Source organism: Canis lupus, chromosome 10 (assembly GCF_011100685.1).
Source record: "Canis lupus familiaris isolate Mischka breed German Shepherd chromosome 10, alternate assembly UU_Cfam_GSD_1.0, whole genome shotgun sequence".
NCBI classification, from domain to species: domain Eukaryota; kingdom Metazoa; phylum Chordata; class Mammalia; order Carnivora; family Canidae; genus Canis; species Canis lupus.
The window spans coordinates 20,653,660-20,672,493 of NC_049231.1; the positions used below are offsets into that span (position 1 = coordinate 20,653,660).

Consider the following 18,834-nt stretch of genomic DNA (forward strand, 5'->3'; position numbering starts at 1 on the left):
TGAAGCCCGCACCCCAATGTGTGTCCCGCACAGGCTGAGGCGCGGAGGGCAGTCCCCAAGCTGCCTCCCTCCGGGTCTCCGCCCCCCCACCCCCATCCCCCCGGGGGCGAGGAGGCGGTGGAAGGGGCAGGCGCCCGCAGGTGGCTCTCGGCTTGGGAGGAGCCGGAGGCCCCGGGACCGCACCGCGCGTCTCCAACGTCCCCACTCCACATCCCAAATGTCACCCCGGGCTGTTCTCCTCTTCCTTTCAAAGTTGCGCTTTCAGCCCGGTGGCACCCGAACCCGGTCGGTTGCCGGTTACGTTTCAAGGTCCAGGGAAGTTCTGTCGGTGAAGCACCGCGGTCTCCGGCGTCGCGCTGCGCGTGCCGCACCGTCCCCGCCCGGGCGCTCCCGGGCACCTCCCGGCACCTCCCGGGCACCCCCCGGGTCCACCTGCGCGGCGGCCGGGGCGGCGGTCTCCGCGGGTCGCTTCTGCCCGCGTGGCGGGGGGGCCGCGGGAGGGGCCGGGGGGCCCGGGCCGCGCCCCCGGGACCCGCGGAGCCGCCGCCCCGCCGGTGGCGGCCGCCGGGGGGCCCCCCTGCCCCGCCTTTCCCGGCCCGGCTCCCTCGGCCCCGCCCCCCGGGGAGGCCGGCAGGGGAGTGGGCCCAGCCTCCAGCCCCCGCCCGGCTGCGCCCCCGCGTCTCCATAGCGATCCTCCCGGCGCGCACCTCGGGGCCGGCTCCCCCCCGGGCTGAACAATACGCGGCGGGGCCGGGGGCGGGGCCCAGCGGGCCGGGGCGGGGAGAGCGCGGCCGAGGGGGCGCGGGCCGAGCGCACCGCCCAGGCAGCGGCCGCGGGGTCCGAGCGGCGCGCTGCGGCCCAGCCCGCCCCGGAGCGCTGCCCCCGCCCCGCCCGGGCCCGCCCCGCTCCCCACGCCGCCCGGCGGAGCGCGCGGGGGCCACCTGGAGCCGCCCGAGCCGCGGCCGCCGCAGGTTGATGCGCGGCGCCCTCCCGGGACGCGCGGAGGAGCCATCTTGAAACCAACTTCGCAAACTTTGGCAAAGTGCGCTCGAGGTGGAAGCTGCGGGGCAGAGCGGGCGCGCGGCCCCCGGAGTCCCCGCCGCGGCCCCCGGGGAGGCAGGGCGCGGGCCGCCCCGCGGGCCCGGGGCGCGCGCAGGAGCCGTCCCCCGGCCGCGCCGGGTGCATGCGGGGCCGCGCCGGGTGCATGGATTGTGCTCGGGCGCCCGGCTCGGGCTCGGGCTCGGGCTCCGGCTCCGGGCCATGGCGCCGCCGCCGCCGCCCGCGCTGCCCGCGCTGCTGCTCCTGGCCGCGGCCGCCGCCCTCCCGGCGCTGGGGCTGCGAGCGGCCGCCTGGGAGCTGCGCGCGCCCGGCGGCGCCCGCGCCTTCGCCCCGGGTGCGGGCTGGGCCCCCGCGCCGGCCGCCGCGCGCACCCCGCGGGCGCTGCGGGAGCCGCCGGACGCGAGCGCCGACGGGCGGGGGCGCCTGGGAGGGCGCCCGCTGCCGCTGCCGCTGCCGGTCCGCCCGGGGGCCCGCTCGAGGGTGCGCGCACAAGGCCCGGGGTGCGGCGCCCGGGAGCGGCGCGGAGCGGCCCCCCGCGCGGAGCTGAGCGCTGCGCTCCCCGGCCCGCCGCCCGGCGCGGTGCTCCGCTTCCCGGCCCCCGGCGGCGGGGCCACGCTGCCCCGGGCGCTCGCGGCCCCGACCCGGCTCCCCGCCTGCAGCGGCCCGCGGCCGGGGCGCTCGGCCCGCCTGCGCCTGCGCCTGCGCCTGCTGTGCGCTCCGCGGCGCGGGGCCGGCGAGGTCCGGGTGGGGAGCCGGCCGCCGAGCCAGGCGCAGGGCCGGCCCCAGGGCCGGGGGGCGCGGAGGGCGCGGCGCGGCGCGGGCGGCAGCACCGCCCCTCAGTTCCCGCTGCCCAGCTACCAGGTGTCGGTGCCCGAGAACGAGCCTGCGGGCACCGCGGTCATCGAGCTGCGCGCGCACGACCCCGACGAGGGCGAGGCGGGGCGCCTGAGCTACCAGATGGAGGCCCTGTTCGACGAGCGCTCCAACGGCTACTTCCTCATCGACGCGGCCACGGGCGCCGTGAGCACGGCCCGCGCGCTGGACCGCGAGACCAAGGACACGCACGTGCTCAAGGTGAGCGCGCTGGACCACGGCTGGCCGCGGCGCTCGGCCGCCACCTACCTCACCGTCACGGTCAGCGACACCAACGACCACAGCCCGGCCTTCGAGCAGTCCGAGTACCGCGAGCGCGTGCGTGAGAACCTGGAGGTGGGCTACGAGGTGCTGACCATCCGCGCCACCGACGGCGACGCGCCCTCCAACGCCAACATGCGCTACCGCCTGCTGGAGGGCGCCGAGGGCGTCTTCGAGATCGACGCGCGCTCGGGCGTGGTGCGCACCCGGGCGCCGGTGGACCGGGAGGAGGCGGCCGCCTACCAGCTGCTGGTGGAGGCCAACGACCAGGGCCGCAACCCGGGCCCGCTCAGCGCCACCGCCACCGTGCACATCGTGGTGGAGGATGAGAATGACAACTACCCCCAGTTTGGCGAGAAGCGCTACGTGGTCCAGGTGCCCGAGGACGTGGCGGTCAACACACCTGTCCTGCGCGTGCGGGCCACCGACCGCGACCAGGGCCAGAACGCGGCCATCCACTACAGCATCGTCAGCGGGAACCTGAAGGGCCAGTTCTACCTGCACTCCCTGAGCGGCAGCCTGGACGTGATCAACCCGCTGGACTTCGAGGCCGTCCGGGAGTACACGCTCCGCATCAAGGCCCAGGACGGCGGCCGGCCTCCCCTCATCAATTCCTCGGGGCTGGTCTTGGTGCAGGTGCTGGACGTCAACGACAACGCCCCCATCTTTGTGAGCAGCCCTTTCCAGGCAGCTGTGCTGGAAAACGTGCCTCTGGGCCACTCAGTGCTGCACATCCAGGCGGTGGACGCGGACGCAGGTGAGAACGCCCGGCTGCGCTATCGCCTGGTGGACACGGCGTCCAGCTCCTTGGGCAGTGGGGGTCCCGGGACCGAGGACCCCGGCTCTCCTCCGGACTTCCCGTTCCAGATCCACAACAGCTCCGGCTGGATCACCGTGTGCGCGGAGCTGGACCGCGAGGAGATAGAGCACTATAGCTTTGGGGTGGAGGCCGTCGACCACGGCTCCCCGCCCATGAGCTCCTCTGCCAGTGTGTCCATCACGGTGCTGGATGTAAACGACAATGACCCGGTGTTCACCCAGCCCGTATACGAGCTGCGTCTGAATGAGGACGCGGCCGTGGGGAGCAGCGTGCTGACCCTGCGGGCCCGCGACCGAGATGCCAACAGCGTGATCACCTACCAGCTCACAGGTGGCAACACCCGCAACCGCTTCGCCCTCAGCAGCCAGAGTGGTGGCGGCCTCATCACCCTGGCCCTGCCACTGGACTACAAGCAGGAGCGGCAGTACGTCCTGGCGGTGACCGCGTCCGACGGCACCCGCTCGCACACCGCGCAGGTCTTCATCAACGTCACCGACGCCAATACCCACCGGCCGGTCTTCCAGAGCTCGCACTACACCGTGAGCGTCAGCGAGGACCGCCCGGTGGGCACCTCCATTGCCACCATCAGTGCCACCGACGAGGACACGGGTGAGAATGCGCGCATCACCTATGTGCTGGAGGACCCCGTTCCGCAGTTCCGCATCGACCCAGACACTGGCACCATCTACACCATGACCGAGCTGGACTATGAGGACCAGGCCGCCTACACACTGGCCATCACCGCTCGGGACAATGGCATCCCTCAGAAGTCCGACACCACCTCCCTGGAGATCCTCATCCTCGACGCCAATGACAACGCCCCCCGGTTCCTGCGGGATTTCTACCAGGGGTCCGTCTTTGAGGATGCACCCCCATCAACCAGCGTCCTCCAGGTCTCTGCTACCGATCGGGACTCGGGCCCCAATGGCCGCCTGCTGTACACCTTCCAGGGTGGGGACGACGGTGATGGGGACTTCTACATCGAGCCCACGTCCGGTGTGATCCGGACGCAGCGCCGGCTGGATCGGGAGAATGTGGCTGTGTACAACCTCCGTGCCCTGGCCGTGGACCGGGGGAGCCCAGCACCCCTTAGCGCCTCAGTGGAAATCCAGGTGAGCGTCCTGGACATCAATGACAACCCCCCCGTGTTTGAGAGGGACGAACTGGAGCTGTTTGTGGAGGAGAACAGCCCGGTGGGGTCAGTGGTGGCAAAGATCCGTGCCAACGACCCTGATGAGGGTCCCAACGCCCAGATCATGTATCAGATCGTGGAGGGCAACGTGCCGGAGGTCTTCCAGCTGGACCTGCTGAGCGGGGACCTGCGCGCCCTGGCTGAGCTGGACTTCGAGGTGCGGCGGGAGTACGTCCTGGTGGTGCAGGCCACCTCGGCCCCGCTGGTGAGCCGGGCCACGGTGCACATCCGCCTGCTGGACCAGAACGACAACCCGCCCGTGCTGCCCGATTTCCAGATCCTCTTCAACAACTACGTCACCAACAAGTCCAACAGCTTCCCCACCGGCGTGATCGGCCGCATCCCGGCCCACGACCCGGACCTCTCCGACAGCCTCAACTACACCTTCCTGCAGGGCAACGAGCTGCAGCTGCTGCTGCTCGACCCGGCCACCGGCGAGCTGCAGCTTAGCCGCGACTTGGACAACAACCGGCCACTGGAGGCGCTCATGGAGGTGTCCGTTTCCGGTGAGTGGCCCCCAGGGCTCCCGCTGGGCCGCCTGGGGAGCCGCAGGGACCTGCGGGGGCAGAGGGGGCGCCTGACGTGCTGGGGCACATCGGGGCAGGGCCCAGGCAACTCTGGGGCTTTGTGGCCTCCGGTGTGATGGTTGGTGCCGCGAGCTGGGGGCGTGCTCCCCACCGAGGCCAAGGGAGTGGGAGGGGTACGGCCCTGCTTCCCTCAGCATTTTTGCCGGGAGCAGGCCTGGGCTGCTTCAGGTTCAAGACCCGGGCATTTTGGGCGCCTTCCTCAGCACGCTGCGGCTCTGGCTTGTGCCATTAAAACGTGCTCTCCGGGGTTATCGGAGTCGTCTTGGTTTGCTTGGCGATGCTCTGCAGTCAGCCATCTGCCTGTCTGGCAAGATCAAAGGTCACTGCCCGCCCCTTGTGCTGGTTGGAAATTGCTGGATGGTTCCCTGAGTCACCCCGTAATATGACTGGAGTTGATTCCCGCGGTGTCTCTTTTCCTGTCTCCTCCAGATAATAACAATGCGGCTCATGTGTGCCCGTCTGTCTGGGAGCTCTTTGAAAAGCATAGCCTCGTTTGATCTTGGCTTCTGCTCCTGGACACGGGCTTATAATTTGGGTGTTACGGAGAGGCCTGCCCAGTTTGGTGGTGGAGCCGGTGTGGGAATCCGGCTGGCCCGCTCTGGGACTGGAGGTGAGCAGGAGAGGTGGTCTCAGCCCAGCGGGCTAATGCTCGGCAGCAAAGCGTTGATCCTCCATGCTGTAGGCTCCCGTGTGCCTGGCAGGGCCTGCAGGGCCAGGGAGAGGGCACAGGTCGAGGGTGTGGGAATTGGGGGACACAGCGGCTCCTTAAGGGGGCCTGTTTGAGGACGTGGTCAGCTGGTGCAGGCCGGTGATCTTAATCATGAGACCAAACCATCACCAACAAAAGCTTGGAGCCCGGGGGTTGTTTGAGTCAATTGTCTCGGTTGACTCTTTTGAACAATAAGTTATTAGGGCACAGTATCACGGTGGGAGCCCTTCAAGAATTAAAAAGTTGATTTTCTGATTTGTTTTGTTTTCATGGGTGGCTATCACTCATGATACGCCAAGAGTGGCAAACAGGTTCCAGCTTCAGTTGTTTGCTCATAAGATCCAGGACTTACAGGTCCAGTTTTGGAGTGATGCAATCCTTCACCGTGGATTTTGGCGGCACAGTCTCTCTGCAGGTGAACATGTTAGGTTTTGTGAGGTTGTGAATATGAGTAGAGAATATGGAAGAGGCCCGTGGGGTAGATTGTTAACCAGGTTATGGGTATTCCAAGCAACGACCAATTACAAAAAAAGTCTCTTTCCTAAATTCCATTTGCATTTCTTGAAGTTTTTTTTTTTTTTTTCCCTTATGCTACTTTATCTGCTAGATGAAACGGGGTGGAAAATACCCCGTGTAGAAATGACTTGGCAACATCACGGGGTTTTGGTTTCATAGGGGACACATGGGGCTTTAGTGGGAACGGTGGATGCGGAAGCAGGGATGTGGTGTGCATCCGAAGCATCAGGAATGCGCCCCCCCCTCTCATGGCAGCCGGATAACAGGGCTTAGGCTGGATTTCGTTCACAAGAGGGTAGTTACTGAGGGCTGCTTGCCTTCCTGGAGGGCCCACGGCTGGTCGCGAGGACCACAGTCGAAGGCGGGCTGGGGATCTGCGCTCCGTAGGGGACTGTCTTGGTGACCGGGTGCTGGGCTCTGACCCTGTGGTGACGAAGGCTTGTGCCATTCAGGCACTGGGCCTCAGGGGTGGGGCTCCCCAAGAATAAATGGTTACCTTTCCCTGGGTTCTAATTAGACAGCAACAGTTTTATAAACTCTTGCACTGCTGACACTTATTCCTCTGGTAACTGGGCGGTGAGCAGTGTTATGCTTCTTGCTGGAGAGAAAATGCTCGAGGAATTCGTTGCTAAGCTGACTGTTCCAGCGCCAAGTCCTTGCTCAGTGCTGACTCCTTGCTGGGGTTTGAAGTGGGCACCTTGGGAAGCTCTGCAGCCCTCAGACCACTTGCCTGCTACTGAATGTTCCGGAGAAGCAAAGGCTGTAAACTCTCAAATCTGTGATTCCAAACAGCAGAGCATTGTGTAGAAACGACACAGAACAAAAAGATCTATCTTTGAAGGAGGTAGAGTGGATTCTTAGATTTTGTGAAGAAACAATGGGGAAAGCTGTTGTTTGGGACTCACACCCTGTTTTCATTGAAGTGTTATTGGCTTTTCCGAATTTACAGCCCTGCCCTAAAGCCTCCAAGATGACATGCGTTATTACTGCCCTGGGGGTGCTGGATGGAGGAGTGGATTCTGTGGGAGCCAGGCCAGGAAGGGCTGTGTGCACCCAGCAGAGGAGCCTGTTGTGAAGGTGCACACTGGGAAGGGCCTGAGGTGGCCAGGCATGGGAGAGCTGCAGAGTGAGGAGGGCCTACGGGCCTAAGGGGGCCTACGGAGGAGAGGGCCTGCACGGGGCGGGGGGGGGGGGGGGGGGGGGGGGCTGCAGGGAGGACCTGAAGGGGGTAGGGCTGCCGGGAGGGCCTGCTTGGGCAGGGTCTACAGAGGAGAGGGACTGCAGGTGGGGAGAGCCTGCAGGGGGGGAGGACCTGTAGGGAGGAGGGCCTGCAGCGGGGAGGGCCAGCCTCCTGGGGGTGGTTGGGGAGGTCTTCTTTGGGAGTGCTTACAGGAGGGAGTTCCCTGCCTGGGGGGGCCTGGATGGCCTTTCCTTTTGCCAGGTTAGGGGTTTTATTTAGCCCAAGCATTTTGACTGTGAGTAGGTAGTTGGTTTACAGAGCCGCTGAAGAGCAGAACACCATTTGAAAATGCTTTTGAATTAGGAAATAGTCACATTCAAATAACTGCCATTTTTGGAGGACATCCAGCGATACAAAATGCTTATTTTTTGACATGGCAGTTTTTGAACGAGGTTTAAAATTCTGTGATTGGGACCTTCTTATGGACGTTTTATAAAAATCGTGTTTGCATTTTTTTTTTGTTTGCATTTTTCAAAGTGGTCCAGCTGCTAACCCAGCAGGACCCTTCAAGCACTGAATAATTTTCTCTAATCTTTCTAGATGTCAGCTTTTACTAAGGTCTACATTTATAATCCGGCCAGAACATGTGTGTGCCTGTGGGGTTAGGGCAGGACGTGGCCCTCGGTGGGAAATGAGCCTGCGTTTGTGGGCGTTGCAGATCCGCGGATGTGGGACTAGAACGTGTGGGGTAGCGAGTCATTCAGACACGCCGGGAAATAGTGCAACGTGGTGAAATGAGGTTGAGCAAACCCGGGGCGCCGGGGTGGCTCAGTGGGGTGAACGTCAGACTCTTGATCTCGGCTCAGGTCTTGATCTTGGGGTCCTGAGATCAAGCCCTGCGTCAGGCTCCGTGCTGAGCGTGGAGCCTCCTTAAAAAATATAAAGGTCGAGCAAGCTTTCCGTCGTTGACCTTGGTGGGGAGTATATGGCATGAAGTCGCCGAGGCCTCGTGAAGCTTTAGAAAGTATTTGCCTGGTTAAGATACAGGGTATGGCGGGGAATTCTCGACAGGTGATTGCAGACAAGGAAGTAGAGAGGGGGCTACCGTGCCGGGCTGTGTCTGCCGCTTAGTGTTAGGGTCCCTCACCGTGAGATGAGGAAAGGCTGGAGCTGCTGAAGCCGTGTGAGCCGTGGAGCCGACTCCCCGATGACACCCCACGCCCCGGGAGGGTTGGGTGCTTCTCACAGCTGCTAGCATCGAGGGCTTCCCCGTAACTCCGGGGGTAGCCACTTGCTAGCATACTTTCAGAAACAAAAGAGTGTTTGTCCCTTTACTGAGCACCCACTGTATGCCGGCCCCGGGAGCCAGCGTGGCCCTGCTCTCCAGGGAGTTCGGGGGGCGCCGATGAGCCAGTACACGCGGTGAACACACAACTGCCATCAAGGAGGGGGAGATGCAGGAGGAGGTGAGCAGGGTGTGGGGGGGAGCCCCCTGAACCGCACAGGGCTGACTCGGGGGGCAGGGCTCGGTGGCTGGTGGGGGAGATCTCGCTGGAGGCTCGGGTGTGTCTGAGCTGCCCATGGGGAGGTGGCTCCTTGCAGTGAGCTCGGAGGCCGGGGGAGGCGTGGGGGTGGCTGAGGAGCGTGGGTGGACAAGGTGGGGTCTGTGAGGTTAGATGGTGAGACGCGGGGGCAATGACAGGCTTGATCAGCCCACTGCTTCGCGCACCAGGGCCTCCCCAGGTGCGACCTGCCTGCACATGGCATGATCCTGCCCGGTGCAGGGCCCTGGAGGCTTGACGGCACATCCAGGGCAGCCCCGGGATTTGAACCCGGATGGTGGCTTCCAAGCCATGTTCTCTCAGGCTGTGCTTTCCAGAACAAACCAGCTCCAGGAGCACGAGGGTGAGATGAGGGAGGTACCCCTTCGGAGCTGGGGGTCCTTGCAGGGGAGGCCGACTTTGGGAGGGGGGGCACGAGACCATGTATGGTTATGGCACCTCTGACCATTGTCACTAGGATGGCTGGACACATAGGTCTGGGCAGGAGAGACCAGCTGGAGTCCTGGCCAGAGGTGGTCAGCATGGCCTCAGGGTGATAGGACAGTTGTTGCTGGGGGTGGTCAGTGACCAGTCTGCAGGAGCGTGAGGGCATTTGGGCAGGGGATGCGTGTGACAGGAATGGGACCCCGGTGTGGCCTCGAGGAGCCATGGCCCCCGTGGCCTCTGGGCAGTGATGGCTCTGCTCAGGAATAACCACACACAAGGGGACAACGGGAGGGTCAGGGCTCCGGGGGCTGTGGGGTCCCAAAGTGGATCACTTATGGGGGCTGGGTAGCCAGCCTGGGGACAGAGATGTAACTTGAATTAACCAAAGGGAGGTCCTTGGTGGCCCCCGTGAGAGCTGAGTGGTGGGGCTGGGGAGCCCCTCGGAGGAGCAGAGGACAAGCCTATGGGGCTGAGGGCAGGTGGGGTGACCACAGGGACACGGAGCCTGCAGTGACCCAGGCTCAGATGAGGGTCTGGAGGACCTGACCGGTTAACACAGCACCATACAGGCCTTCTGGTCCTTCTACCTACCTGTGCAGGTACTCACCTAGTGCAGGCACCAGACCTTCCAGGGGCACCAGGGGTGAGGACTAAGCCTCAGTGGCCAAGCTGAGTGTAGACAGGGCTGCTGGGGACGGTCCCTTCTACTTCTCTTTGACTCGCAGGACCTGTGATGGGGGAGCAGAGGGTCAGGGGAGGATGGCAGGGGACCAAGGCCACAGTGATGCACAGGAGGGCCAAGGCCACAGAGATGCACAGGAGGGCCAGGGCATCCTATCTCAGCACCGATTACGTGGTGACCTGAAGTCTCCTTGTGGTCCCACCTACCACCCAGAGCGACAGGGAGATTGTTATTTAAATGTAGGAAAGGCTGCAGGCAGGTGAATCCCTTGGAAGGACGGGGGGACAGAGCTCCTGTATGGAAATAGACTGGGGTGTTGGTGTGCTGGGGACGCCCAAGCTCCGTCCATGGCCCCAGCCACTGCTGGAAAGACGTGCACACCTGCCCATGTGACAGCCCCAAGCAGAAAGCCGTCAAGGAAGCGGGTCGGGACGGTGGCTGCCTGGGCCTGGCAGCCTCGTCCATGCCCCGAGGGGCGTGTTGTGTGGCATGGGGCCACGGGCCTCCACCCTGCCAGCACTCGGATGCAAACAGAAGTAGATTTTATCGTGTAGGGCTGGGCGTGTGGAAAATATTCCCGAATCTGGCATGATTCTTCTCTGCTCGCAGCCTTGGGGGTAATAGTTCTCTGGTGTTTCTGCTCCTCCTGTAACCTGAACACACAGGTTCGTAGGAAAGCCGTAGGATTCCTGCACCCTGGGGGTGGGTGGGTGGGGGGTAAGTGAGCCCTGCTCCCTGAGTGTTTGGGGAGGGTCACTGGGGTGGCCTGAGGAAGCATGGAAGGTGTGGGGTCTCAGGGTGTAAGGGGCAGGGAACTGGCCTTGAGTTTGTGGGGGATGACAGGGACCCCCCTCTGCGTCTCCCCTGTGAGTCTGCTGGGCTGCTCTGTCTACACTGTGGGTGCTGTGCCCTGGCTGTCGGTTATTCATGGACTGAGCCCGAGGGGCCTAGAGGGAGGGTCCCCCTGCAGAGACCGCAGGGGACCAGGGGAGGCCAGCACAGAAGACAGGACGCCCCTTAGGCCCCACTCTGGGTCCCTCCGGGCCTTGCTGGGGCCGTGGCCCCGGGGGAAGAGGTCTGCTCCCCTGGCTGTGTTCTCGTGCTTTTGCTTCAGATAAGAACTTGTGAAGACCTTGGTGATCTGTTCCCCTTTCTGGGTGTGAACATTCCAGAGCTGGGAAAAGCCCGTCAGCAGCCCTTCATCGTTCTATCACTCCAGTGAGCGTCTCCTGATGTCCTGGAGATGGGCCAGGGTTTCTCTTAAACGCACACACAGACGTGTACACACATGTGCACACAGAGACATACATGCACACATGCAGTGAACACAGGTACACAGACACACATACATGCAAAACACAATCGTGCACACATACAGACATACATGCACACATATGCATACATGTGGACACATATGTAGACATAGATATAGACACGTGCACAGACGCACAAATACATATGCACAGACACTCATGTATGCATACACGTGAACATACACCTAGACGCAGGTACACACAGAACACAAATACACATGTGCATGGACAGACACACATGCACACACATATGCATACATGTGGACACACGTAAACACATATGCATACAGGTGGACCTACACCTCGGTATAGGTACACACACAAATACGCACATGTGCACGTACAGACATGCATGCACACACATATACATACATGTGGACACATGTAAACACATGCATGTAGGTAGACATACATCTAGACACAGGCACGCACAAATATGCACATGTGCATGCAGAGACATGCATGCACATGCATACGTGTGGACACATATAGACATGTAGACACAGGTACACGTATATGCACAAATACACATAGATGCACATACACATATGTACGCACACACATAGTTTAACCACTTTGGAGGCGGATCGTGTGTGTAAGCCTTCCTTCCAGCCACCCTGACACACCCCAGCAACCTTCGCCGTAGTGAGAGGGTCGTGTTGGGGCCGGGACATCGTGGACCGTGGACTGTGGCCCTCCCATGAAAGGGGTCACAGAAGCCTTTAGCTTGTAGGGTCACCCAGTGGACATCATGATGTCAAGGGTGCCAGGTGTGTGGCGGGTCACCCCCTGTGGCTGCTGGGATGTACCCTGCGGCGGCTCCTCCATCGCGGAGGACAAGCCCAGGTTTCTGCTTCAACCCTGTGGGCTGGGGGAGAGTCCCTCCACCTTCCAGGTGGGAAACGGGTGGGAAAGGACACACGCCCTGCTTTGTGGTTGTGGAAGTGTGAGAGGTGAGCGGAGCCCGCCCAGCCGCTGGCCCTGTCACCAGCCCTGTCACCAGCCCTGTCGGATTCACAGGCCCGGCTCATAGCTGCCGCGGAGCTGACTGCGCAGGTTTGCTCTCCAGGGATGTTCAGATTGTTCCCGACTCTCCACGGTGGCCCAGGGGTGGGGGGCTTCCTGGCCTTGAGGGACCCCACTGGCTTTCCCAGGCCTCCCCCCAGGGCACCCTCTGTCTGCACATGGAGCTGCACATGGCTGTGTGCCTCAGTTTCCCCCCTGCACAGGCTGGCCGGCACCATCCACAGGGTGTGGGGATGCCGTGCTGTCGGGACACGGAGGGACGGGCTGGCCTTCTCCACCCGGTCCCTTTGCTGCGGCCTGACTTTTCCCTCTGGCTGCTGGTTGAGCAGGTGCGAGGACGGCCTCCTGCACCGCCTGGTGGAGGCCTTTCCTCCTCTGAGCCCGTCTGTCCTTTCTGCCTCCCCTGCTGCTCCAGCACGCCAGGACGGTACAGGAGGCCTGTCGCCTTGGAGGGGAATGCAGGCGACTCCGATGGAGGGGAGCTTGGTGCTGTGACGCACTGCCCCCCACCCCCCCGCCTCTTCCCCCAGAGGCAGAGGCCATGTGTCTTGCAGGATGTTAGGACCACAACTGTTTTGAACAAGCCTTGGTCAGGGACTTCAGGTGCCTGTGATAACTTGAGGGGACAGTGTGGTCCAGCCACGGGTGGCCTTGGGGTGGCCTCCTGCCAGTAGGCCAGTGAGCCCTGCTCTCAGAAGGCAATAGCTGCGGGAGTCCCACTGAGGCCCTGAGCTGTTGGACCAGCCTGTGTGGCCCTGTGATGCCGCGTCGCAGCCCTGCCCTGTCCTCCGGCCGCCCCTCACCTGTTGTCTCGTTTCTGCTGAGAGTGTGCAGACTTTCGGTCCCTCCATGGCACTGTGCTGCCTCCACTCCTCTGGCCCTACCCTCTGCCCCCCTCCTCCTCTCCACTTTGAGGTCAAGTGGTCAGTGCCTGACCTCTGCGGACCTGGGGGGATACTGGTCTCAGAGCCAGGACGATGCCCCAAGAGGCCACCCAAGGGTCATCTAAGGGCCCCATCACTACACTGCTTGGGGCTGTGGACCATCCCCCCCCCCCCCCCCACAGCCCCACCTTGTCATCTCTACAGAATCCAGAGACTTCCCATTTTATAGGCAAAGACATAGGCTGCAGAGCCCCTAGCAGTAGGCAGTCAGGCTCCCGTTTTGTGGTCCGGGTCTCTAACCACAGGTGACCCCACCGTGGGCCAGTGGCTAAGCCCTGCAAGGAGGAGCAATGTGGAACGGCAGCCCTGGGGATGCAGGTGTGGGGTGACCCCAAACAGGAGGGCTGTGGGTCATGTGTGCATCATGCCTGATTCCACGGGAGCCCTCCAGGTGAGCAGGGATGCAGCCGCTGCACGATGAGGGCAAGGGGGTCCTGGCAGCTGTCCCGGAGTCTTCGTGGGGCCTCCAGAGCTGTATCATAGGAAACTGTGGAGTGTGGGACCTATGTGCACAGGTGCGGGGAGGGGCCTGAACCTGTGCGGTGGTCAGAGTCAGAGGCAGCGGGGAGGTGGACAGCGCCGGGGGCTCACGCTGAACTCGCTGATGTGCCCTTGGGGCCCTCCAGCTTCGAGAGCACAGATTGTGCTGGCCAAGACCGGCCTTCCTTCCTTCCTTCCTTCCTTCCTTCCTTCCTTCCTTCCTTCCTTCCTTCCTTCCTTCCTTCCTCTCTCCCTCTCTCCATCAATCAGAATTTTTCCTTCTTTTTCAATTGTTTCAACTTCTAGTTCTGTATTTTTGGGGGGAGGGGTTTAAAAAATACCGAATCTAAGTGATACTTGGTTAAGGTAAACTTACAGCAGCTAGTTCAAACAAAGTCATATGCTGTGTTAGCGTTCAGAGATAAGAACTCTCTTGCAGGGTAATAAACTTTTATCAGCAAGTTGACTGTCAAAGGATGGTTTTCACAGAGTAAGGTTGTTCAAGCTGCCGTGCAGCCCCACTTTGGAGACAGCCACATGTGGCCGTGGTCCCCGCAGCTGTCCCTGGCTGCTTTGTGACACATCTCTGGTGTCGGAAAGAGCATGAGGTTTCCCTGGCGGTGAAGCCCAGGTGGCACCCTGGGTGCTGATTGCTAACACTGGTCAAGTTAGCCCCCTCTGGGCCTCAGTGACCACTGAGATGAGATGGTGGGAGGGTCATCACCCAGGACCCTCATCCTGACTCCGACCCTGTAATCGTTTTATAGACGAAGGATCAGAGAAAAACAGAAACCCAGCCTGAAGGTGTGGCTGTGTCTTGGGAAAACTTTTTCTTGCCATGAACATTGCAGCTGCTGAGAAATTACCTCATTTAAAAGCTATCATGAAGTATTTGCGAATCATGGATCTGGTAAGGGGTTACTATCTAGAATACCTAAAGAACCCCTACAACTCAACAAGAGAGAAACCACCCGATTAAAAGATGGACAAAGGACTTGGTTTTTCCAATGAAGACGAACACGTGGGCAACAAGCACATGAAAAAGATGCTCAACATCACTCCTCCTCAGGAAAATGCAAACCAGAACCATAATGAGACACCACCTCACACCTTTAGGGTGGCGATCATAAAAGCAAAACAGAGCAGAAAATAAGGGATGGCTACGATGGGGAGAAATTTGACCCTCACTCCCTGTTAGTGGGGATGTAAAATGGCGCAGTTACCATGGAAGACAGTATGGCGCTTCCTCAAAAAACTACACATTGAATGGCCAGAGGATCCAGGAATCCCACTTCTGGGTATAGACACAGAAGAAGTGAAAGCAGAGCCTGGATCAGGTACTTGCAACAACAAGGTACTCACAGCAACGTGGTTCGTGATAGTCAGAAGGTGGAGGCACCCAAGTGTCCATGGGCAGATGAATGGATGAGCAGAAATGGCATATTCCTACAATGGGATTTTAGTCCCATTTTAGTCAGCTTTGAAAGGGAGGGAGATTGGGACCCGTGCTACAACATGGATGAAAAATTAAGACATTGTGCCCCGTGAAATAAGCCAGGCATGAAAGGACACGTATCGTAGGAGATAATGAGGTTCCTAGGGTGGCCGCGTTCACAGAGACCCGAGGTAGGATGGTGGGCCCCAGGGCTGGGGGAGGGAGGGGGCAGTGAGTGCCTAAAGGGGACAGGGTTTCAGTTCTGCAACATGAAGAGTCCTGGAGACTGATGGAGGTGATGGTCGCACCGCAGCGTGAATATGCTTAAAGCCACCAACTGTTCAAATGTTTTAAAATCTTCAATTTTGTTTGTATTTTACTACAATAAAAAAGTGCTAATAAAACCGTTCTGATCACTTAGGTGCTGGACGTGTGGGAGCAGGTGCCTCTGCCTGTGGTTTCGGGCACATTGTTTGCACCGGAGCTCAGTGGCTCAGCCCGTCCCCCTATTGTCCTGTCCGGGGCCCTCATTCTGTGCATTTCCAGACTCTCCACTGGTGTCCTGACATCGTAAACAGCAAAAGGGGTGGGTGCTTTAGTGTAACTTTGGTGTCTGAACATGTGTGAAATCTCTTTGGTGTTTGACTAGGTATTCGAAGCTGCAAGATGAACATGTACCTTGTTCTAGAAGCCCGGGGTGAGAAGAAGGGTCCTCGGGGCCCTGGGCACGCAGGTGACCCCAGTGCCTTGCAGCCCAGCCTGGGAGGGAGGCCGATGATGGGCTCGGGGCTGGAGATTCAGGCCCGACCCCACTGCTCAGGGAGCACAGGGGGGGCTCTGCTGTCACCAACCCCACCCTGCCCCTCAGCCCCCTCTCCTCGTGACCGGGTCAGCCTGCAGGCCTAGGCGGATTTTTATTGGCAATTTTAACATGTTTAAACAGTTGGGCTTGAACTTTCTCCGCTTTCATTTTTATTGAGATGAAATTCTCCGTGTCACAGCACACAGCTCCGTGGCATTTGGTGCATTCCCACTGATATGCTGCCCCCGCCTCTGTCCCCGCCTCTGTCCCCAAGCATTTGTGTCACACCTGAAGGGAAACCTGGACCCATCCTGGCCACTCCCCATCTCCCTGCTCCAAACCTGGGAGGCACCAGTTTTCTGTCTCTGTGGACTGGCCTGTTCTGGAGATTTCTGATCAGAATCACACACTGTGTAGGCTTTTGCATCTGGCTGTTTCCACCGAGCGCCTTGCTTGGGGGTTTGCCCGCCTGGTGGCCCACGTCACTGCTTCACTGCCATCTACGTCGGCTCTTGCAAGCTAGCGACGTGAGGGTGTCCTCTGCTGTCCCAGACTGCCAGAGGACAGGTGACTGTCACCAGAGCTGCTAGAGCAACCTCGGAAAACCGGAATATTCCGTGGCACAGGTTGGGGGGGTAGTCATTTGAGAGGACTGGACACAGTGTTAGCTCCGTGACGATGGCCTGAGAGGTGAGGAGGGACCCTCGGAGCATCACAAGCGTGCACTGTCTCTGTCTGTAACTTCCTAGCTCCTGGGAGGGGAGGTGGCCTGAGTGAGGAGTTCCAGAGTCTTCTGTGTGACTCTGCCCTGTTTTTTTTTTTTTAAGTTTTTTTTTTTTTTTCAATTTTTATTTATTTATGATAGAGAGAGAGAGAGAGAGAGAGGCAGAGGGAGAAGCAGGCTCCATGCACCAGGAGCCTGATGTGGGATTCAATCCCGGGTCTCCAGGATGGCGCCCTGGGCCAAAGGCAGGCACCAAACCGCTGTGCCACCCAGGGATCCCACTCTGCCCTGTTTTTAAGATGGGATGCGGGGGGAGCTTACTTCCGTGTAAGCACCCTGGTCAGCCAGTGGACGTGGCAAGTCAGGGGGACCCTGCAGGTGAGGACGGTGGGGAGATGCTTCTCAGGGAGCCCAGGAGCAATGAGGGTCCTCGGTGGGTGTTACTGAACGGTGGGAGGTGTGGACCTGGGTGTTGGTGAGTGGCCCCAATTAGGGGCTTGCAAGCTGCAGCTTCTGGGGAGGGAGGTGAGCTCACTGGTGCTGAGCAGAATTATCTTTGGGGCTCGGGGGCTGGGGTCTGCAAGGTGGTACGGCCAGGGGTCAGGTCTGCGGCGGCGATGAGGGCGGCGTCTTGGGATTGCTTTTGGCTGAGCTGTGTCAGGTCCCTGCTGGGCATCTCCTTGGCCCCTTGTTCCTTCTGGAGCTTGTGTACAGAGAGGGTTTGAGGTTTGGATTTGTGTGTGATGTGAAGGCACGTAACCCAAGCTCCTGCTCTGCGCACCTTCTGGAAGGGTCTTCCTCACCTACAGATCTTTATAGGCTGCCACCTGGCTTGATGCAGGGTTCCCCGGGAGCCAAAGGGGCTGTGACGGGATGGATGTCAGGTTCAGTGAGGGGCCAGGGCTGGTTCTGTTTGGCCCCATTCCTCAAGGTGACAGGCTTGCTGTGTCAGCTTCCTGGGGCTGTAACATGCACCACAAACCGGTGGCTTAGGACAACAGGAATTTATTCTCTCACTGTTTGGGAGGCCAGAAATCTGAAATCAAGGTGTCGGCGGGGCAGCCTTGGGAGGGAGGGCTCTGCAAGAGGCCCCTTCCTGCCTCCTTGGCTGGCCCCGGGTCCCCCCATGCTTCTCTTGTCAAGTGGCCACCTCCCTGCGTGTGGACTGTGCGCCCTCTCCCGTGTAAGGACACCTGTCCTACTGAATTACCGGCTCAGCTACTCCCCACTCTGACCCCGTCTCCATTTATATCTTTTTTTTTTTTTTAAAGTAGAAGCCGCACCCAGCATGGAGCCCAACACGGGGCTTGACCCTGAGGTCAAGACTTGAGCTTAGATCAACAGACACTTAACCGACTGAGCCACCTGGGCGCCCCCTTAATTTAAATCTTCATTATCACCCGCAAAGGCCCTATTTCCAAAACGGGTCACACATCGCAGGTGCTGCAGGTTAGGACTTCAACGTAACATGTTTGGGGGCCACAGCTTAACCCACCACAGCACCTGCCTTCACCTTTAGGTGGTGGCTCTGATGCCTTTGTGTTCAGTGGGACGTCGGAGTTCTGCTTTGTCCCTGGGACCCACAGTTTGGCCCGCTGAGCACCCGAAGCACTGCCTCGGTCTCCCTTACTGTGATGTCACGTGGCCCATCCGGATGCTGTGCCTCTGTCCTCTTTTCCCCTCGGGCTCCTCCCGTGAGACCCAATAGCGCACAGGCCGAGGCTCCCCTTGGGTCGTGTTCACACAGGCCCCCCACTCCCTGTGTCACTCGAGGGGTACGAGCGGCGTTGGGCTGAGCGCTCCTGCCTCTGGGCATCCCTTGGGAAGGAGCAGGGTGCAGAGCCCGTGTGGCATGAGCAACGGCACAGGGGTGCGTGGGGCACTGAGGCACGGTCTGAAGCGATGACAGCGCGGCCTGCCTTTGCCTTTTGTGCCTCACTGCCGAGTGACACGGCTGTGGGAGGCACCTTTTCAATTTAGCTCTCTCCCCTAAGCATGGAAAATTCTCTAACGTATAATTCAGAGTTCCCCAGATCTTCAAAGAGGAGAGAATGGAAAATATGAAAGTTTATTGTTCTGAGCGATTTCCTATGCATCCGGCACGTGGCTGTCAGGGGTCAGGGGTGTGTATGTGTGCAGGGCAGGAAGTCCAGCCATGAGTTATAGCGTGTTTGCCAGGGCGCTGCACTATGCAGCCAGATGCCTGAGAAAGTGGGACAGAGGCTGGGGCAGCGGCTGGGGCT

General features: G+C 60.5%; 1 protein-coding gene across 1 annotated transcript in view; it reads left to right on the forward strand.

Annotated features, from left to right (window-relative positions):
• The first annotated feature begins 1,204 nt into the window (after positions 1 to 1,204).
• The window catches only part of CELSR1 (cadherin EGF LAG seven-pass G-type receptor 1), a 133,109-nt gene continuing 115,479 nt past the window's right edge, over positions 1,205 to 18,834 (forward strand). The window contains exons 1-2 of the mRNA XM_038551560.1: positions 1,205 to 1,211; positions 1,343 to 4,711. Coding sequence (XP_038407488.1) covers positions 1,205 to 1,211; positions 1,343 to 4,711 — 3,376 coding nt within the window. The remainder of the gene's footprint in view (positions 1,212 to 1,342; positions 4,712 to 18,834) is intronic.